General features: G+C 40.3%; 1 protein-coding gene across 1 annotated transcript in view; it reads left to right on the top strand.

The window, feature by feature from the left end:
• The window catches only part of ST6GAL2 (ST6 beta-galactoside alpha-2,6-sialyltransferase 2), a 79,882-nt gene extending 64,253 nt beyond the window's left edge, over nt 1-15,629 (top strand). Inside the window, exon 6 of the mRNA XM_045885301.3 lies at nt 14,051-15,629. Within this exon, the coding sequence (XP_045741257.1) occupies nt 14,051-14,322 (272 nt within the window). The 3' untranslated portion in view covers nt 14,323-15,629. The remainder of the gene's footprint in view (nt 1-14,050) is intronic.
• The last annotated feature ends 4,639 nt before the right edge of the window (nt 15,630-20,268 follow it).

Here is a 20,268-nt window from a genome sequence, read left to right as displayed (position 1 = left end):
ATCATTACTGATGGACTTCTTTCATGTCTTGAAAACTCGTGAAATGTCATACATAACAGCTGGCTGTAAATGTCTTCTTAAAAGTGGATTTTTGTTTGGTTGGTTGGTTGACTCTATCATCTTGGGACCCAGATTCTTTACATATACTGATTGTTTGGGTATAAGTTTTGGCACCAATAAGCAAGGTCCCAACTCCAATTGATTGCAGGAAACCATCCTCAGGAATATTCAAGCAGATGGTTCAGCCAACATCTCCCATTCTAGAAGCATGACATCATTTTTGGACCTTCATTAGGAACCCCTAACCCTGGACCAGCCGTCTCCTTGATGGAACATAAATCTCGAGGGCTTGCCTGGTAGATAGGAGCTATGGTGGGTATGTGTGTTTTCTGTGGGGAAAAGAGAGCAAGAAATACATAGTCCCTCCCCCCCAACCTTATCTGCAGAGGATACATTCCAAGACCCCCAGTGGATGCCTAAAACCTCAGATAGTCCCAAACCCTATTTAGACTGTTTTTTCCTGTACATATATACTGATGAAGAAGTTGAATTCATAAATTATAAATTATTTATAACAGTGTATCCCAAGAAAAGTTATGTGAATACAGTCTATCAAACTCTGTTATTGTACTGTACTCACCTTTCTTCTTGTGCTGCTGTGAGATTTGATAAAATGCCCACATGCTGAAGTGAGGGGAATGATGTGGGCATTGGGACTTGGCGTTTGGCCACTTACTGACCCTCTGATGGTATGTCAGGAGGATCTGCTTCCAGACTGCAGGTGATTGTAAGTAACTGAATCTGCAGGATTAGGGGAGACTACAGTGTTGAAGGGAAGAAGAGTCTAGAAGCTACTTCTGTCCACTGCACCATTCTGAATATTCCTTAGAGCAAGCTTGGAAATATTTCTGTATCAGCATTGTCTTTGATCATAATACCCGAGTATGCATTGTAATTTTTCCTGGGTTCTGTGGGATCTGTGTATTATCAGCTCTTATGGAGAAGTTTTCTTATGGGCAAGATGTCCTAGTAAGATCAGATTCAGGCACAGATATTTCACTTGCACCTAAATAAATTCTTCTTGTTTTATCTACAAATAATAGGAACTGCCTTTTCTGATTATAAAGAAAGAGCAGTAAGTTGTGTAAGACTTGACAAACACATTGACCTAGCATTGAAGAAAACAAACTCTGAGAGCTTCTTCACTGAAACTCATTTTATTGCTGGAAAAGCATCCCAGAAGTTTCTTTTTCGGTTTGTTTGTTTGTTTAAAGATTTATTTATTTTAGGGAGAGAGAGAGTGCAAGTGGAGGGAGGGACAGAGGGAGAGGGAGAGAGAGAATCTCAAACAGACTCCCTGCTGAGCACGGAGCCTGATGTGGGGCTCGATCTCAGGACCCTGAGATCAGGACCTGAACTGAAACCAAGAGGCAGACACTCAACAGACTGAGCCACCCAGGCACCCCCAGAAACTTCTAATTCACATACATAAAGGACTTATCAAAGCTAATAATTTTAATATGCTTTCTTTATAATTAAACTAAATTAGAGAACATATGTGAACAGTTTTTATAATATTGACACAATGTAAATACATTTTAAGATCAAGTGAATTAAACTATACTTTCATTGCAAGCTTTATTTAATAAGATACTTATTAAAGATTTAATATCTATGATATATACTGAAGGTAGTACTCTCATATTTCTAAATGAATATTTTAAACTATGATTTCCCCTTTTTTATAACATCAAACCGATATTACTACCAAACTACTCTACCAAACAAAATATTTTGAAGAGTCACTGCTAAAGAAATGAATATTCACTGCAATTAAACATGAAAACTAACTCAAAGTTGGACATTGATTAGTGATAATTATCTTTCAAAATATTTTAGTGTAACTGTGTAAATATATTCTCACTTTTGTTAACAAGATCATTATGTGAAAATCAGTGAAAACTTGACTAACTTCTCAAGAAATCTCATTATTAACATATATAAGTCTAAGGAGATTTAGATATTATTTATCCCAACATAGATATTGGTCCAAAGCTTTCACGAAACCTGAAGGAAGAGACTGGCTGTCTTGCTTTATGAGATTTTTCATTGTAACAGAAAAGTCTCCTTAGTGGGCCCTTATACAAAGGGGAAAATAACATTATAACTAAATATTTAAACAGTTTTTTAAAGCACCAGATAATCCCACCACCACCTCCAGTACTGCCATCTGGTTGTATTTTAGTCTATACTCTTCCAAATCATGACCACAGAGTTCTGTTTTCTTAACATTGTTTAATGAGGGGTGCCTGGGCGACGCAGTCAGTTAAGCATCTGACTCTTGATTTTGACTCAGATCATGATCTCAGGATCCTGGGATCAAGCCCTCCATCGGGCTCCACACTCACCAGGGAGTCTGCTTGAGATTCTCTCTCTCTCTCTCCCTCTGCACCTCCCTCCGCTGGTGCACACACTCTCTCTCTCTCTCAAATAAATAAATAAATCTTAGAAAAAAATTGTTGTAATGAATGAGCTTCCATCAGTGTGTGGTACCATGCAACAGGTGCACAGTAAATGTTTGCTCAAAGAATGAAGGGATGAACAAATGAATGAGAAGTTGTGATTTATGCCACCTTAAAGACTCTCACCTCTGATTCAGCTGGTCTCACATGTAGAAGGATGCCCACGTCTTCTCCTGTCACTAGATGTGTGTGCTGTGTCCTGTCGTTAAGACCTTGGGCTCTGCAGAGACCAACACCAACCCTTGGTTCTACCAGTCAACTAAGTATGTGATCTTGAGCAAGTTACTCCAAACCTCCAAGCCTCAGTTCTTTCAACGAGAAAATGAAGATCCAGGTGGTGCCTTTATGTTTGAAGTACCATATGTGAATTATCATGTGCTTAGCCCAATAGCTAATGTTTTCTGTTCACTGTTACTGTGATGTTTCTCATCTAAAACGTTATGCTCGGTCAAATAAGACCATATTCGCAAATATAAAAATGCTGTTCTTTTGTTAAGATACGTAATCAAGGGGCGCCTGTGTGGCTCAGTTGTTAAGTGTCTGCTTTCGGCTTGGGTCATGATTCCGGGGTCCTGGGATCGAGCCCCACATCGGGCTCCCTGCTCCTCGGGAAGCCTGCTTCTCCCTCTCCCTCTCCCCCTCCTTGTGTTCCCTCTCTCGCTGTGTCTCTCTCTCAAATAAATAAATAAAATCTTTAAAAAAAAAGATACATAATCAAACAAATAGACTTGTTCTCTTTGATATTACAGAGGCCATATCAGTACATCAAATAGAAATATCATAACTTATGCCTCTCTTTAGTTGTTGAGTATTTAAGTTGTTTCAGAGTATTTGATATTCTCAAACAATTATATTAATGAGTCATCATTGTATCTATGTACAAAAAATACTAGAGCTTATTCTGTATGTGAATACATAGACTTTGCTTCCTTTAAACCATTTCCTAAGATAGATTCCCAAGAGTATTAGTGCCGAGCAAAGAGTATGTATGATATTTTGATGTCAGTTTGTTACACACTGACATACTGCTTTTTCTTTGACTTTCTGATTGGAGCCTTACAGTTCACAGAAAGAGGCACACTGGTAGATACACTGGGAATGTGGTACATGAACCATCCTCTTCTCTAGAGAAGCAGTAAAGGGATTCTTGGCCCTGGTGGACAGCACATGCATTTTTTAAATTAAAAGGAAGTAACATGGATCAAACTAATTTTGAGGATCCATAAGGACTTCTTTCTTTGGAACAACTTTTTTATCTAATTAGGTTCCTTACCTTCAGCCCACTGGGCAGCTATTCATGCACATGTGAGTAGCATTTCTCTCTTTCATCCCTAGTTGGATACTAGAGATTTACCTTGTTATTTGGTACTTGGAAGTCGTTTTGACTGTACCTTAGCCTGACTGAGGATAAGGAATAATTTACTTGGAATCCCACGGCTTCCATTTTGTTCTCATAAAGAGAGATATTTTTATAGAAGGTCAGTGAACTCACCTGGGGTCATAAAGCATGGCTGGATTGGTTTGTCACTTACATGCAGTAGGGCATCCAGCCAAGCCAGGAGGCACCAGCTTCACCATCCCTGGCTCATAGCCTGAGGACCAGCAGACAGACAAGCCTGGCAGCACAGGTCCCAACCAGTGGCACAGAGAGGGGAGACTCTCTACTTAAATCTACAATTGACCAATTGACATTATTTTTATTGTACAAACCACCAGCACATCCTGCCACTTTTTAAAAGGCAGCCACTACTGATTATAATTATAACTAATATTTCTGGAATTCATAAATGCAGACACTATAATTTCAGGCTATTTAAATATGCACAAGAGGGGCGCCTGGGTGGCTCAGTCGTTAGGCGTCTGCCTTCGGCTCAGGTCATGATCCCAGGGTCCTGGGATTGAGCCCCACATTGGGCTCCCTGCTCTGTGGGAAGCCTGCTTCTCCCACTCCCCCTGCTTGTGTTCTCTCTCTTGCTGTGTCTCTATCAAATAAATAAATGAAATCTTAAATATGCATAAGAATAATAGGCTTAAATGCAAGTCATAACTTTCTTTTCCATTTTGTATTGCTTTTGGGGGTTCTAATTTTCCAGTATATCACCCAAACTCAGATGTTTAGCACAAAATAATCAGCCATTTAATATTCATATATATGATTGTGTAAAATACGTCACAATTATATTGATTAGGAACAACTTTTGCATTTCCTTATGAATAGTGAATCCTGAATGTGTATTACCATCAAATAATACAATATAAATCAGTGAAAAATTGGCCTTCAAGTATTACACCTGCATGATATGATTTTATCTAATAAGGTAGATGCTTCTTAAACTATTGCTATAGTACATCAAGTTTAAGTCTCCAAACCACCTTTTAATTACAAATATTTTCTGGAGTTCTCCCCTGAAGGGTTGCTTTTGCTCTTAAATAATCCTAAGTATAGTTCTCACGATTTCCTATTTCATGATGAATTTATGGGGAAACCTGACAGAGCTGCTAGATTTCCATTAGACTGGCATATTCCATACACTTAGGTTTTCTTTCACTCTAACCTTTCCTTCGGAAATATGTTTTGCAGTGTTGTATTGGTCATTCTCAGAAATTCCTAATTTACCTTACATATGATGTATGTTCAAATGTTAACTGGAACTGATGTAGGCCAGTATTTTGTCTGTCACTTACATTGTGTTTTTTATATCCATAGCTTCTGTGCCATGTGTTGAAAGGATATATTCGTTAAGGAGAAAATTCTATCATTCTGAACGATTTTGGATGTTACTTTAAATATTTTGCCAGGTGAAAGCAAGAGAATTTTAATCACAGTTAAAGTCAAGGCTATAAATGATTACACTATACTAGATGGGGAAACACATCAAATGCAAAGCTAGATACGCAAAGTAGAGTTTTATAGGGGAAACCTAATTCAGAATTTGTTGATACTCTGCACATGGGTTGCAGTTTGCTTTTTATGCTGATTTTGGAGCAAATAAGTGTTTATACTGCTAGTCATATAATGTGACATTTTATTAAGACCAGTTGAAATGCTTTTTAATTGGTTTGATAATTACATTGCATTATAATACTTAAAGACATATAATTTGGCAAATGAATGCTTCTTGAGACATAATTGCCCAGAAAAAAATGTGCGCCTTTTTTTTTTTCTTTAGATGAATCCCTAGTATGGACTCATTGATAAAAACTGGCCAAAGAAACTGAATGTTAATTGAATTATATTTAAAGATTTTAAAAAGCTGACTACATGCCCAGCTGATTGGCTTAGAAAAATACATTAAAAAGTTTCTAAATACTCATCTGCCTATCTAAAAGTCTGGCTTCATGTTAAAAGCAGGAATTTTTTATATTGAGGTTTAATTGATGTACAACATTATATTAGTTTCAGGTGTAGATCAAGATGATTTGATTGTTTCTATTGCAAAATGATCACCACAGTAAGTTTAGTTAACATCCATCACCATGCCTGGTTTGCAGAATTTTTTCTTATGATGAGAACTTTTAAGATCTACTCTCTTAGCAACTTTCCAATATGTAGTAGAGTGTTATTAACTACAGTCTCAATGCTGTATGTTATATCCCATGACATATTTATTGTATAACGGGAAGTTTGTACCTTTTGACCCCCTTCACCTGTTTTGCCCACCCTCCCACCTCTGGCAGCCACCAATCTGTTCTCTGTATTTATGAGGGTGTTTTTTGTTTCTTGTTTGTTTGTTTGTTTGTTTTTATTCCACATATAAATGAGATCACATGGCATTTGTCATTTTCTGTCTAACTTATTTCATGCAGCGTAATACCTTCTAGGTCTGCCTTTCTTCACTTAGTAATGCCTTCAAGGACACATAAGCTGTTTCCATATCTTGGCTATTGTAAATAATGCTGCAGTGAACATAGGGGTGCAGATATTTTTCCAGGTGGCTTCATTTTCTTTGGGTAAATAATGAGAAGTGGAATTGCTGGATCATAATGTAATTCTATTTTTAATTTTTTGAGGAATCGCCATACTGTTCTCCATAGTGGCTGCATCAATTTACATTCCCACCAACAGTGCACAAGGGTTTCTTTTTCTCCGCATCCTTGCCAAAACTTGTTATTTCTTGTCTTTTTGTTGATAGCCATTCTAACAGGTGTGACATAATATCTCATTGTGGTTTTGATTTGCATTTCCCTGATGATGAGTGATGTTGAGCATCTTTTCGTGTACCTCTTGGCCATCTGTATGTTTTCTTTAGAAAAATGTCTATTCAGTCTTCTGCCCATTTTTTAATTGGATTGTTGGGGGGTTTTCCTATTAAGTTGTATGAGTTCTTTATGTATTTTGGATATTAACCCCTTTTCAGGTATGTGATTTACAAATATTTTCTCCTGTCCAGTAGGTTGTCTTTTCATTTTGTTGATGGTTTCCTTTGCTTTGAAGAAGTTTTTTAGTTTGATGTAATCCTACTTGTTTCTTTTTGGTTTTGGTGTCAAATCCAAAAATTCATTGCCAAGACCCAGGTTAAGGAGCTCATACCTGTTTTCTTCTAGGAGTTTTATGGGTTCAGGTTTTACGTTCAAGTCTTTAATCTATTTTGAGTTAATTTTTGTGTATGGTATAAGATAGCACTCCAATTTCATCTTTTGCATGTGGCTGTCCAGTTTTCCCAATGCCATTTATTGAAGAGACTTTCCTTCCTCCATTGCATATTCTTGGCTCTTTTGTTGGAATTTATTTGACCATATAAGTTTGGGTTTATTTCTGGGTTCTCTATTCTGTTCCATTGACCTATGTGTCCGATTTTATGCCAGTACCATACTGTTTTGATTACTATACCTTTGTAACATAGTTTGAAATCAAGGGAGGGTGTTGCCCCCAGCTCTGTTCTTCTTTTTCAAAATTGTTTTGGCTATTTGGGGTCTTTTGTGGTTCCACACAAATTTTCAGAACTTTTTGTTCTATTTCTGTGGAAAAAAATGCTACTGGGATTTTGATATGGACTGCATTGAATCTGCAGATTGCTTTGGGTAGTATGGATATTTTAACAATATTAGTTCTTCCAGTCCATGAGCATGGAACATCTTTCCATTTATTTGTGTCTTCTTCAGTTTATTTCATCAGTATCTTACAGGTTTCAGTGTGCAGATCTTTCACCTTCTTAGTTAAATTTATTCCTAGGTATTTTATTGTTTATAATGCAATTGTAAATAGGATTGTTACCTTAATTTTTCTTTCTGATAGCTTGTTATTAGTGTAGGGAAACAACAAATTTTTTTGTATATTGATTTTATATCCTGCAAATTTACTGAATTCATTTATTAGTTCTAACAGATTTTGGTCTAGTCTTCAGAGTTTTGTATATCTAGTATCATGTCATCTGCAAATAGTGACAGTTTTACTTCTTCCTTTCCAATCCGAATCCCTTTTATTTCTTTTTCTTGCCTAATTGCTCTGGCTAAGACTTTGTACTATGCTGGATAAAAGTGGCAAAAGTGGACATTCTTGTCTTGTTCCTGATCTCAGAAGGAAAACTTTCAGCTTTCCATCATTGGGTATGATGTAGCTGTGGGCTAGTCATATATGGCCTTTATTATGTTGAGGTACATTTCCTCTATACCCATTTTGTTGAGAACTTTGATCATAAATGGATGTTGAATTTTATCAAATGCTTTCCTACATCTACTGTGATGATCATATGATTTTTATCCTTCATTTTGTTAAAGTGGCCTATCATATTGATTGATTGATTGATGCTGAATCATCCTTATATCCCTAGAACAAATCCCACTTGATTGTGGTGTATGATCCTTTTAATGTATTGTTGAATTTGGTTTACTGATATTTTGTTGAGCATGTGTATACTTATGTTCATCAGGGATATTGGCCTGTGATTTTCTTTTATTGCAGTGTCCTTGTCTGGTTTTGGTATCAGGGTAATGCTGGCCTCGTAAAATGAATTTGGAAGTGTTCCGATCTTCTCTGTGTTTTGGAAGAGTTTGAGAAGGATTGGTATTAATTCTTCTTTGAATGCTAGGTGAAAGCAGTAAAATTTTATTAGTGATGAAAGCAGTTACTTTCTGGTAGTCCTTAAAATTACTTAACATAAAAGTTTAAGTGATTTTTTTTTAGAAATTCTTTACCAAGTAGCATAGCATTAAATTATTTATATTCTTTTTGATTTTTAGGTAATCCTGAGCAGTCCTAAGAGAGGAAATGAAAAAAAGAATAAAAACATTTTTAGCATAACCAGATGTGAATTCCCCATATTGGTCTGGCATGGAGAACTGATTATGAAGTAACATGATACTTTGAATTTATCCATTTTTGGTATCTTTGCAGAAAAGATTTAACCTGGCAGGCTTGACTGCTGATCTTTAGCAAGGCATGCTTACAAAGTTGGCCCTTGGCTGGCATCTGGGATCTTTGATTTGGGAAGGTTCCCAACCCCATAACTGTAAGAGTAGTTCACCATGCCTAGACTGTTTATGTAAGCAGTATGGTTTATGCTGAACACCTGCTTTCATTCTGGAAGTCTGGAATTTTGGTATGTGCCAAGCAGAGACTGCCTACACGACCAGTTCCCAGCAAAAATCTTGAGTAATGAGTCTCTCAAAAACTTCCCTGATTGGCAGCATTTCACGTGTTGCTAGGGGTATTAAGCAAATCCCATGTGACTCAATTGGGAGTAGAAACTTGGCCTTAGTTTCCCCTTGAACTTTGGCTGATTTTGCCTTGTATCCTTTTGCTTTAATAAATCATAGCTGAATATCACTAAATATTGGGACCTGTGGGTCCTCCTAGTGAATCATCAAACCTGGGGGCGGGCTGGGGACCCTCAACACGGTACTCTATTGGTAGTAATTCAGAGGATGTCTGAGGACCATGTGTTGCCAGCGGATAATAGGGCTCAGCCTCACAACACTTACAGAAGCAATGTTGGTGGTAGGGCTCAAACATTTTTTCCCAGTACAGTCTGTAAAACACTTTCTTCAGGTCATCCAAAGAATTGTAGGTTGGTGCTCACTACCTCTTTTTAAAATTTAAAGGTTAGTTCTTTAATTTACTTTCTTTCTTTCCTTAAAGAAACTTTCTCTTAATCCCCCAATGATTAGCACTGTGCCCAGTTTAATAAATGTTGAATTTAATTGAAGAGGCCTCCAGCAGAATGTGAAGGCTTTGATCTTTCCCAGCCCTGTCCCAACCTTGCCTCACTGCGGTGTCTCCACCCACATGCCCTGTTCCCTAACACACACCCTGTGAACTGTACCAGGGCTATTCTAGAACTCCAAATATTGATGTCTGCCTAGTTCCTTTTTGCAAAACAAGAAGAAATTTCGTCTTTGGGATTTTGTGTGTGGCTATTCACTCATTGGATAACTGATGTATAGATTTGACCACATTTAGTAATAGTGATTTTCAGTATTTATTATATGACAGAGTCTGAATCTAAACTCAAAATGATGTGTAATAATGGCCTGAATAAATGGAAAAGCAGAGTATGCATATGCCAAAAGAACTGACCATGCTGTCTGAAAAAAGTTCAAAATAAGAAAAGTATTCTGCAGCTTTGGTTCCATCGGTCTGGTCCACTTTTCACATGTGCCCAACAAATTGTAAATTAATGTTCCCTTCCCTTTGAAGGGGTTGCCGTACCAGTTGTGATGTTAACACTACAGCTAGCTGCCATTTAAACATGTAGAGCATATTCTGCCAGTAAGTCTTAGGATGCTCTAGGCTCACGGTTACCGGAAGCCACAAGTTCATATGAGCGCACGATGGGATGGACAACTGCTATTGTTAAGTCTGTATCAGATAGGGAAAAGATCAGGAGGAATTGTGCAGATAACTCAAGGCAAGAACCCACACTTTCTTAACCTCTCTTGGCATCCATTTTGGACTATCATGAACTAACTGCCAAGTTTCTGCATTTCTGAAGCTCTAGAAGTTATTTTCAAATACAAGGTATTTATATATGAGAACACTAAAATGTACCTATTTACTTGCAGTGAAACTAACTTCTTGCCTAGTCTTCTGAAAAAATTTATATTGTATATCTAGCAAACGCATGGCTTAAAATGTAATAATTAGGGGCACCTGGATGGCTCAGTCAGTTAAGCGTCTATCTTCAGCTTAGGTCATGATCCCAGAGTCCTGGGATCGAGCTCTGAGTCAGCTCCCTGCTTGGCGGGGAGTCTGCCTCTCCTTCTGCCCCTCACCCTGCTTGTGCTTATTCACCCTTGCTCTCTCTCTCAAATAAATAAATAAAATCTTTAAAAAAATGTAATAATTAACCAGCAGCAAGAGTGAAAATTTTCTCTCGGAAACATCTATTAAGATTCAAAGAACTTGGGGTGCCTGGGTGGCTCAGTCGTTAAGCGTCTGCCTTTGGCTCAGGTCATGATCCCAGGGTCCTGGGATCGAGCCCCACATCGGGCTCCCCGCTCCGCGGGAAGCCTGCTTCTCCCTCTCCCACTCCCCCTGCTTATGTTCCCTCTCTCGCTGTGCCTCTCTCTGTCAAATAAATAAATAAAATCTTTAAAAAAAAAGATTCAAAGATCTTAATAGATGCTCTTTTTTTTTTCTTTTTTTTAGAGAGAGAGCATGAGCAGGGAGGAGCAGAGGGAGAGGGAGAGGAAGAGAATCTTAAGCAGGCTCCATGCCTAGCACAGAGCCCAATGTGGGGCTTGATCTCATGATCCTGAGATCACGATCTGAGCCAAAATCAAGAGTTGGGACGCTAACCAAATGAGCCACCCAGGTGCCCCTTAGTAGTTGCTTTTTGAGACCAAGACAATAGCAAGGACTAGAGAAACTACCCAAGGATTTTCTCACTTGGGTGTGGGTGGCAATTCAGCTCTAGATTTAATCTAACATGTAGAATGTCTAGCTACTTAGTAAATAGCATGGGAATCCCTTAGAGCAGACTTCTTCAAAGAATATTGTATTAGACCAGCATGGTCCTCAAAGATGGTCCTCAAAGCATGGGAAGTGGACCAGCATTGGTCTGGAAACATTATCATTGGTCTACAAGTAGATCATTGTAGAAATTGGAAGTATTTACAAACTTCTGTAGTAACTTGACATAGAATGACATGCAAATATGTGATAATTTTTCTAGTAAATCATTGTACTGTATTTTACAAAAGTAATGGTCTATGATAGATTGGACTTCCTCCACCCACCCCCAAATGGCCCTTCACCACAAATAGCTTAGGAACATCTGTTAAAAAATGCAGTTTCCTAGACCCCAGCATAAACCAGAGGAACCCAAATCTCTGGAAATGGGGACAAGTCCCAGGAATGGACATTTAGCGAGCTGCCCGGATCATTCTTTTTCGTGCCAAAGTTTGAGAACTGCTTTAGGAGGAAGGCCAATAATGTGGCTAATACATTTCTGAAGTATAAGGTTAACTTCTGAAAGCCATCCACTCTAAGGACCAGAGTCGCAAGGTGACAGCTCTTACACGTTTGACTTCAGCCCTCAGGGAGGAGGTTGTGTCCTTGGCTCACAACACAGCCCAGCTAACAGAGACCTGTGGTTTCTACGTACAGTTCCATTGCTAGCTTTTGAGATGCCTTTGTGCAAGACACCCTTGAAACCTCTTCAACTGAAAGTTGTTTTTATTAATTGTATTAATGGAAAGCGTCTAAGTATGCAAGGGGTGTCTAGGATCCTTTGATGTGGTTCCTCCGCACATCACACCATGCCCTGGGGAGGGAGGGCTGCCTGCTTCAGGGCAATGCCATACAAGACCTTGTTCCATAGCTCCTGCTTAGAAAACCCCGACGCCCTCCTCAGCTCCATAGACACGGGCCCTGTGACGCTCATCGAGAAAGAACACACACATCAAAGGGGTTCTTGTTTGTTGCAAGTGTAAAGTAACCGGGATCAAAGGGGCAATTTTAATGCTCCCTGGGCACATGGCTTTCTCATTCACCATGTGAATCAGTAGATGATTTTATGAGGAGGAGGGAAAAAATATTTCTAGAGCAGTAATTGCTCATCAGAAGGAAAGAGACTTCTTTATCGCCTGTGCTGCATGTTTAGGTGTTGAAAACCACTCTCCTCGGTGACTTCAGGAGTGAAGTGCTGGTCCTTGGCTCCCCCTGAATCGCTGTCACCTTCGGTCATCCCAAGGAAGGGGCCTCAACCCAGCAGTAGGTCAGCCAGTGAAGAGGAGGAGGAAATAGATTGTGGGAGGAAAAGGAAAGGAACAGACCAGTAATTTGAAGTTTTGACAGAGCTCTTGAGGACAGTTTTGCTTCTTAGAATTTGAACTGAAGCACCTCCTTCTCTCTGTTAGGAATGTGTTTTATTTTCAGCCCCAATACTGTGTCCTGGCTCTCAAGTCACACCTTTTAAGGCTTCTAAACAGGATGCCATTGTCACCTGTGGACCAGCACCCCTTCTCCTGTTTCTCTCCCTTCCCTTGTCTGCCAGGCAGCCGAGGAGGTTCAGGCTGACCTCCTTGAGCAACTCCTCTGGATCCCCAGGCAAAATTCAGCCCCTTCCCTCTTCTCTCCCGGTGGCCCTTATGCATGACTTTCTCTGGTTGTGAGGATTTTCATGGTTTATTAATTAGAAATATGATTGTCCTCTGCAGATAGATGTTGCCATTTAACAGGATCTAACTGTTGTGACTATGTTTTTTCATAAGAAAGGATCCTTCTTTCATAAAAGGGATAAGCATATATTTTTTTAAAGTTTAAAGGATATCAACAAAGATATTGGTGGTGCTGGGGAGAAAGAAAGCCATTTAGCCCTTCTAGATCAAGAACTAGATTTGCTCAGTGAGGATAAGGTTTGATGGGTCTCTATTTGAAACATTAAGAAAGAAAGAAAGAGAAAGAAAGAAAGAAAGAAAGAAAGAAAGAAAGAAAGAAAGAAAGAAAGAAAGAAAGAAAGAAAGAAAGAAAGAAAGAAAGAAGAAAGAAAGAAAGAAAGAAAGAAAGAGAAAGAAGAAAGAAAAGGAAGGGAAGAAAGTTAGTTAAAGCAACTTTAATACTGACAGTTCCAGGGAGATAAATAATTTTGATAATATGAATCTTAACATCTGCGTCCCCAATCCCATCTCTTTCTTTTCAAACAACTGTCTTATAATCAGTTATAATCAAGCAACTATTTTATAGTCAGTTTTTTCTAACCTGTTTCTTTGGAAACTACTCTCGCAAATGAGAACAGGACCTGCGTGTGGACTGTGACGCATGGTAGTCCAATTTGGGGAATTCAGACCTGTCACTCACTAGACTGCCGTCTTGTTCAGTTCAGTACCTCTGTCTCCTCCTCTCTCGCTGCCCCGCCCACGATAATCAACCGGACCTGTGAATGTGTGTCACATCTCCGTAGGCCCCCGCACCCCATGAACCGCAGACAGGCCACCTGCTGGAGGTTCCAACACTGCAAATGTATAAGTAACAGGAAACGAGTGCAGAGCAAGTGTGCATCCTGCAGTCACTCCCACCACCACGCTCCAAAACATCCTCGCTCCCGCTTGGAGTTGTTCAGCGGCTTCTAATTTTCTCCCCGCCGCAGGAATCCTCATCATGATGTCCCTGTGCAGCGAAGTGCACGTGTACGAGTACATCCCGTCCGTCCGGCAGACGGAGCTGTGCCACTACCACGAGCTGTACTACGACGCGGCGTGCACGCTCGGCGCCTACCACCCGCTGCTCTACGAGAAGCTGCTGGTGCAGCGGCTGAACACCGGCGCCCTGGGCGACCTGCACCGCAAGGGCAAGGTGGTCCTGCCCGGGCTCCGGGCCGTGCGCTGCCCCGCGCCCAACCCCGCCGGGCCGCCCTCCTGAAGAGGGGCTCTTGAGAAGCGATGTGCAATAAGGTACTACTGTTGTGCTCTGAGTCACAGGAGAATACTTGAAGATCTCTTTTAGGCAATGTAGGCTTCAGCCTTTAGACTGTAACGCAGCGGTGGCCACGAGAATTCTTCTTTTTCTAAGCCATTGAGTATTTATTACTGCTTTGAATACAGAAATGGAATTTAAAAGGAAAAAATGCTCAAGAAAGATGCAAAAAAAATGCTAAAAAGGAGGGGGGGGCAAACGAATGACAAATGGGTATTGTACCTCCAGAAATGTTAACCTTTTCTTATGCCGTGGGCATCCCTGATGAGGGTTGGTTTGGGCTACAGGTTTCCGTGATGTACCTGATGTTATGAAGTGGTTTATACACTCTTGTTGAGGTACAGTATCTGTAGCACCTACTGTGTTACTTGTACATTCATTCGTTATTAAAGATCCTAGCTTTTATGACAAGCATCTGAATTATCACTCAGATGTGTTTATTTTAACATCAAAATCCCCCATATATGTTGAGAGATGCGCATGTTTACAAACTGTTGCATTCCCCCACTGTTTCCCATTGCCCACCAAAGCTTTGTTCTTTGTGTATCAGGACAGATTTCTAAAACCAGAAAGCATCCATCTCGAGCAGTCCAAGAAAAAGCCAACCCTGGGATAGCACTACAGAGGAGAAACTTTGTTTTCCTGCAGTATTTTCTTGCTCTGGCAAGTAAATACAGAATCACCCAGCTGCAGGGTGGCCCGGGGCCAGAATGTTCCCAGCTCCAGATTTCCTGCATTGTACCTCCTCAGCTGCCAGTCCTCCCCACAGACCTTACACTGTTACACCCAGGGACACTTGTGACCCCCTCCCCCGGGGGGAGGGCTCTTTCCTTCCGATCTAGAAGGAGGGAACGCAGTCTAGAAGGAGGGAATGCGGAGCCTTCACTCTGTGCTTCTAGGGATGCACACCTATCTCTCTTGAGATTTCTTTCAGGTCCATATCAGCTGCTGGAACCCCAGCAATGATGGACTGGATTTTCACTAATTCTCTCTGCAGACAGATATTGAGGAACCCTGTCCCTGTTTTCACAGATGTATTTTATGTCGGCCACATACAAGCCATATAATTAAATAAAATTGTGTGAAAACATTGCTCTTTAACAACAAGGTAAATACCTATATGCTTAAGAGGCAAAGCCAGCTAGAAGGGAGGAAGTTATCACCCCAATACATTGGCTATATTCAGATCTGTTTTGTTCTGTTTTTAATCTCAACTTTTATCACTGATGCATTGAAATACAATTTTTTTGCTATGAATGTGGTGAAACAAACATTTTGGGATACATTAATTGAACATGCTCTCTCTCTATGTAACCAAAACACAGCAGTACAGGTAAGACTTTTTAAATTAAATGTGTTCTCCCTTGCAAGTGCATGAATGTCAGGAGAGTTTAGTGGGAAAGTTTTTTTGTTCCAGGATTGGTTTTTTCCTGAGTGCTCTCAAAACTACTTTCTTGAGCAAGAATGGTTTACAGAAATTGACAGCTTCTGTTTGGTGAGTCTAACTCCCCAGAAATCGTGTTGGGTAATAGGCATCTCCTATGGCTTATTATAATAGTGAAGTAGAGGAGTAATAAAAAAGTTTCAATCATGACAGCATCCACTAGAAGCCCATTTTGAGAGCTTTCTTTCCAGATCTATGAGAAGAAATCAATAATTTTGTCCTACACATTAGCTTATCTGTGAGCTGACATAGTCAAGCCACTTTTTTCTCTGGTTTCCTGAAAGACCTTAGTCTTGTCCCCACGTGTAGTGAGTAAGGAGTTCAGATCATGAGGTCAATCTGAGCACGGTGAGCAGTGCTTCCATGGCCTTGGTTCTCCCTGGACCTTCCAGCTCTGCCTTCAAATGTCCATGACACTGAAGTTCCTCTGACAGTCTTCCTGGGGGATTTCCTTCCGACCTTATTACCCAGGACATTCCCCTTTGGTGACATAAGAGCTTGGTGAGAGGAAAATTCATTGGGGGTCAATATAAATATTCAAGTTCAAAAGCCCCAGAAAACACTTCAAACACTTCAAAGATTTTTAAATAGCATTTTGTTATAACGCATGTACTTTTAAAAGGTCCTTTCAGTCTCACTGATGTTATAAGAAAGACTGAAGAGCATAAAGGAAATCTAATTAAAATTTTTGAATTTATTATGGCCTTAAAGACTCTTGGGAATCAGGGTCTGTTAAACATTCAGAAAATGTGGTACACATATTAATATAGCGTGGCTGGGCATTCTTCTATTTGAAAGTTTAAATTGTTTAGCCTCCCAAAAATATCAGGCTATTGTAGTTAACATGATGACTGCATCTAGTATTAACTAAATTGGTCCTAAGTGGCAGTATTTTGCCAGACATTGATTAAGTCCTTCTAGGCAACATTTACTGAACTGCTGTAAACACACAGCTCTTCCGTGGAGTGGTGGACAATAAATGCTATCCTAGTACATTTCTCCCAGGCTCTGTCCCTCCCAAAACGCTCCATCCCCTTCTGGAGGGGACGCTGATACAGTTTTTAAGGTGCAACCTGAAGCCATTAGGTGTCTCAAGATAATTTCACTCCATCTTTTGTTGTGGTTGCTGTTATCACAAAGAAACAAATGTTGACCAAGAATGACAACTCACTTTTATCTAGGTTCTTGCTAACTAGTTCCCCAGTCTCTCTACCAGCTATGAGGGTGGGTTTAACAGGTGTCCGATGCTCACTGTCCACAGGGAATACCCGTGCTGGCCCCGTGTACCTGACCTTCCCCACTAAGTCCTTACAGGGCTGCTTTTATCCAGAACTGTGTGCATAGGCCAAGAGACGATCAATTAAAATTTGCATATATGCATCATGCAACATCAAGGGCATGTATTACGCCACGTGAGGGACTTTGGTGTATGTTTCAATTACTGGGTCTTTTCTTTCTGCCTGGATGCAGAGTTCTGGGAGCCCTGCTTCAGTCACAGCCCTTCGCATGTCTCGTGCCCTCGTTCTCTAAGCCAGACATTTAATCAATCCTGAACTCACCAGTAATCATCTGTCATTGTAGCTGTAGCATCTGGACAAAGCAATGCTGAAATAATCGTTAGTATTTTCAAAATTGGGAAATAAAAGTAACTGTTTAAAGCTACCACGGGGTTGCTCCATTACATGTTTATGAGCCAGTTCATTCTGGTGGAACAGATTAATACCTTATGTGGTTGGCTGACCCTTCCAGGCAGGAGCACTTACAACCAGCGAATTAATTAGGTCCTGTTTGGCTGCATTAAGTGGGATCAGTCTCATGTGAGTAATGGCATATGATGGAAGCATTTTCTATGCACAAATGACATGATGAAAGTTCTCTCTCCAGCCTCTCTTAGAGATCAACACACAGTGCGTGTTTGAGGCTGGTAGGCAAAGTGACCTGGTCCCATTTCTGCTTAGCTATGGGAAGAGACAGAGAAAGGGAGGAGGAAATTATCAAGAAATCCATGACAGGCCAGATAGTCTCTATATTCTGTCATGTTGTCTGATTCGACTTGCCACTTTCTGATAGCTTGGAGCTCTTACTCATCAGTTATTACAGCCAATGAAGGCAGCTGCATTTAGAGATCAATTGCTTAGGTAAAATGTGCCTGAGTTCAAACTCTTTTTTTTGTACTCTGGACATTTCCGTTGTGAAAATATCCTGCATGTCCTTGTCACTTGGGCATTATTTACACAATTGGTAAATGAAAGGTATCTCTCTGTGAATTCAAGGATAAAATATAAGTTCTGATTCTTGTTTTATTAAATGAATGAAGCCTTTTAGTAAGAAATAGTAGTCCAGCATAGTCCTCTACAAGCTTGGAATAATAGAATTTAAAGAATTAAAGGCACTGCTCTAGTTCTTTCTTTTGTTATGAAAGTGTGCATGTAGATATAGTTATATAACTGTATATATACATATCTACACACATGGTTGGTTTTATATTGTCTTTTTTCATCAAACTTTATTCCTGAAGACTTTACAGTAAATTTTATTTTAATTATGCAAATGCCAATTTTTTAATAGAAGAAAGCAAATATTAGATGTCCTATTAAAAAAAATTCCGTCTTCCCACACACTGGTATTCTACACACCCTGGGTGTGTATAAAATATGGCAGAAATATTTAAAAGGCACTGAGCAGGTAGAACGACTACCTGAACATCATAGCTTCATTGGAAGCCTAATGGAACACTGAACATTGACGAAAAGGTTATTTATTATAGCTCATGGCTTTTACGAGGTTAGGGGGAAAAACTGAATATTGGTTCTGTGGAGAACAGTCTTCTTACCAGGTAGGTTTCAAACAAATTAACTGCACTGGTAATGCTAAAAACCTAACATATTTGATACCACACATCTTGTTTTATGCTAGCTAAAATACTTACGAAATTTTTCCGGTGGGAACCAGTGAACTTTTTTTAACAGCTTTGGGAATTTTTTTGTATGGTAATTTTTAAACCTCAGTGTGTACTCTTCAAATTAATTAAGGCCTGAGGTTTTTCCAGGAGTCACATTTTAAAAAGTGTTTGTATACATTTTAACACCTTTGATATTTTCTATTTTGGTTTTGTATATTTTTATGTATACACAGTGTACAGACTTTTTTCTTGTAAATAAAACATGTTTTCATTTGTCTAGAAGTTTCTCTGTTTTCATTTGTAAAAGTTGCAGATACAAATGAGCGAGTGGCAGGAAAACGATCCATCCTAGGAGAACATGGCACAAAGCCGAAAGCTAATTAGGAAATTGTAAATGAAGTAGCAGCAGCTGGCCCTCGAACTGTGAGTATGGACACGGCCTGGGCCTGAGACCAGAGGCAGCCTCAGTCTTCTTCACCCAAGGACTCATTGCCAAAGATCAAGATCCACAGTGGCAAAAACAAGCAGGAAAAGCATATTTAGGCTACCATATCCCTATGTTGAGTTAGTAGCCCAGCATTTCGGTTAATTTATTGCCTTGGGAGACTCATCCCCAGCTTGACAGGGCTTCAGGTCTTAGAAAACACCCATAAGTTAATAGAGGAAGGACTAGGGACTGTGAAATCGCCTTACCCTGCTACAGTGTCAGATCAGCCCTGGGATCTTCATGCTTGCGTGTGAAGGGAAAATTGGTTCATTAGGTTCCTCGAAAGAAGTTCCCAGTCATTCGTGCCTTCTGGGTACAGTGCAAAGGAAGCCTTGAAAGGAGGCGCTCGGGGTGTTTGAGGTGAGGACTGCTGTGAGCAGCTGGGGATTTCGGGAGACATAAATCACGCTGGGCAGCTGGGCTGCATCTGAGAGTCCTCCCACCACCTTTGGGTTCCTGTCCTTTTTCTTTCCCCACAAGATGACTGCCTGCTTCCAGATGATTAAAACGCAGGCCTGGCTCCGAGGGCCCTGATTAGAAGGCTGTTCCCCCCCCCCACTGAGAGAGCAGCAGGGGAAGAGATGCCTCCCCAGGAGGCTGGCTGGCGGCTTCTCGGGCCTGCATGCTCCTGGCAGGACTGCCAGGGAAGACCAGGAATTACTTCTGTGCCAGGTAGCAGGCACAGAGATGAAGGAAGAACAGGGGGAAGGAGATGGGGAGGAAGGTCAGGGTAGTGAAAGGGAGAGGGAGGGAAATCTAAGTGCCAGGGATCTTCAACACCATTTGCATAACAAAGCATCCATTCAGAAACAAAACTGCCTCCTGGCTAAAGGCTCAAAGGGTTAAGGGAGCCCTACTACTGAAATGTTGTGTTCAAGAAAGCCTGGAGCACAGAACCCTGCGGGAGGAAGGCCCTCCTGCACTCAACCTCTGCTGGCCCCTCTGGGAGCAGGGATTGGCAAAATGTGGCCCACAGCCTATTTTTGTAAATAAAGTTTTATTGGCACACAGCCATGCTCCCTTGTTTACGTCTTGTCTATGCTGCCACATATAAAGAGA

Source organism: Mirounga angustirostris, unplaced genomic scaffold (genome assembly GCF_029215605.1).
Source record: "Mirounga angustirostris isolate CCGP_5_RB_7025 unplaced genomic scaffold, mMirAng1.0.hap1 SCAF_10, whole genome shotgun sequence".
NCBI classification, from domain to species: domain Eukaryota; kingdom Metazoa; phylum Chordata; class Mammalia; order Carnivora; family Phocidae; genus Mirounga; species Mirounga angustirostris.
The sequence above is the reverse complement of the archived record's forward strand: the minus strand, read 5'-3'. Positions and strand labels throughout refer to the sequence as shown.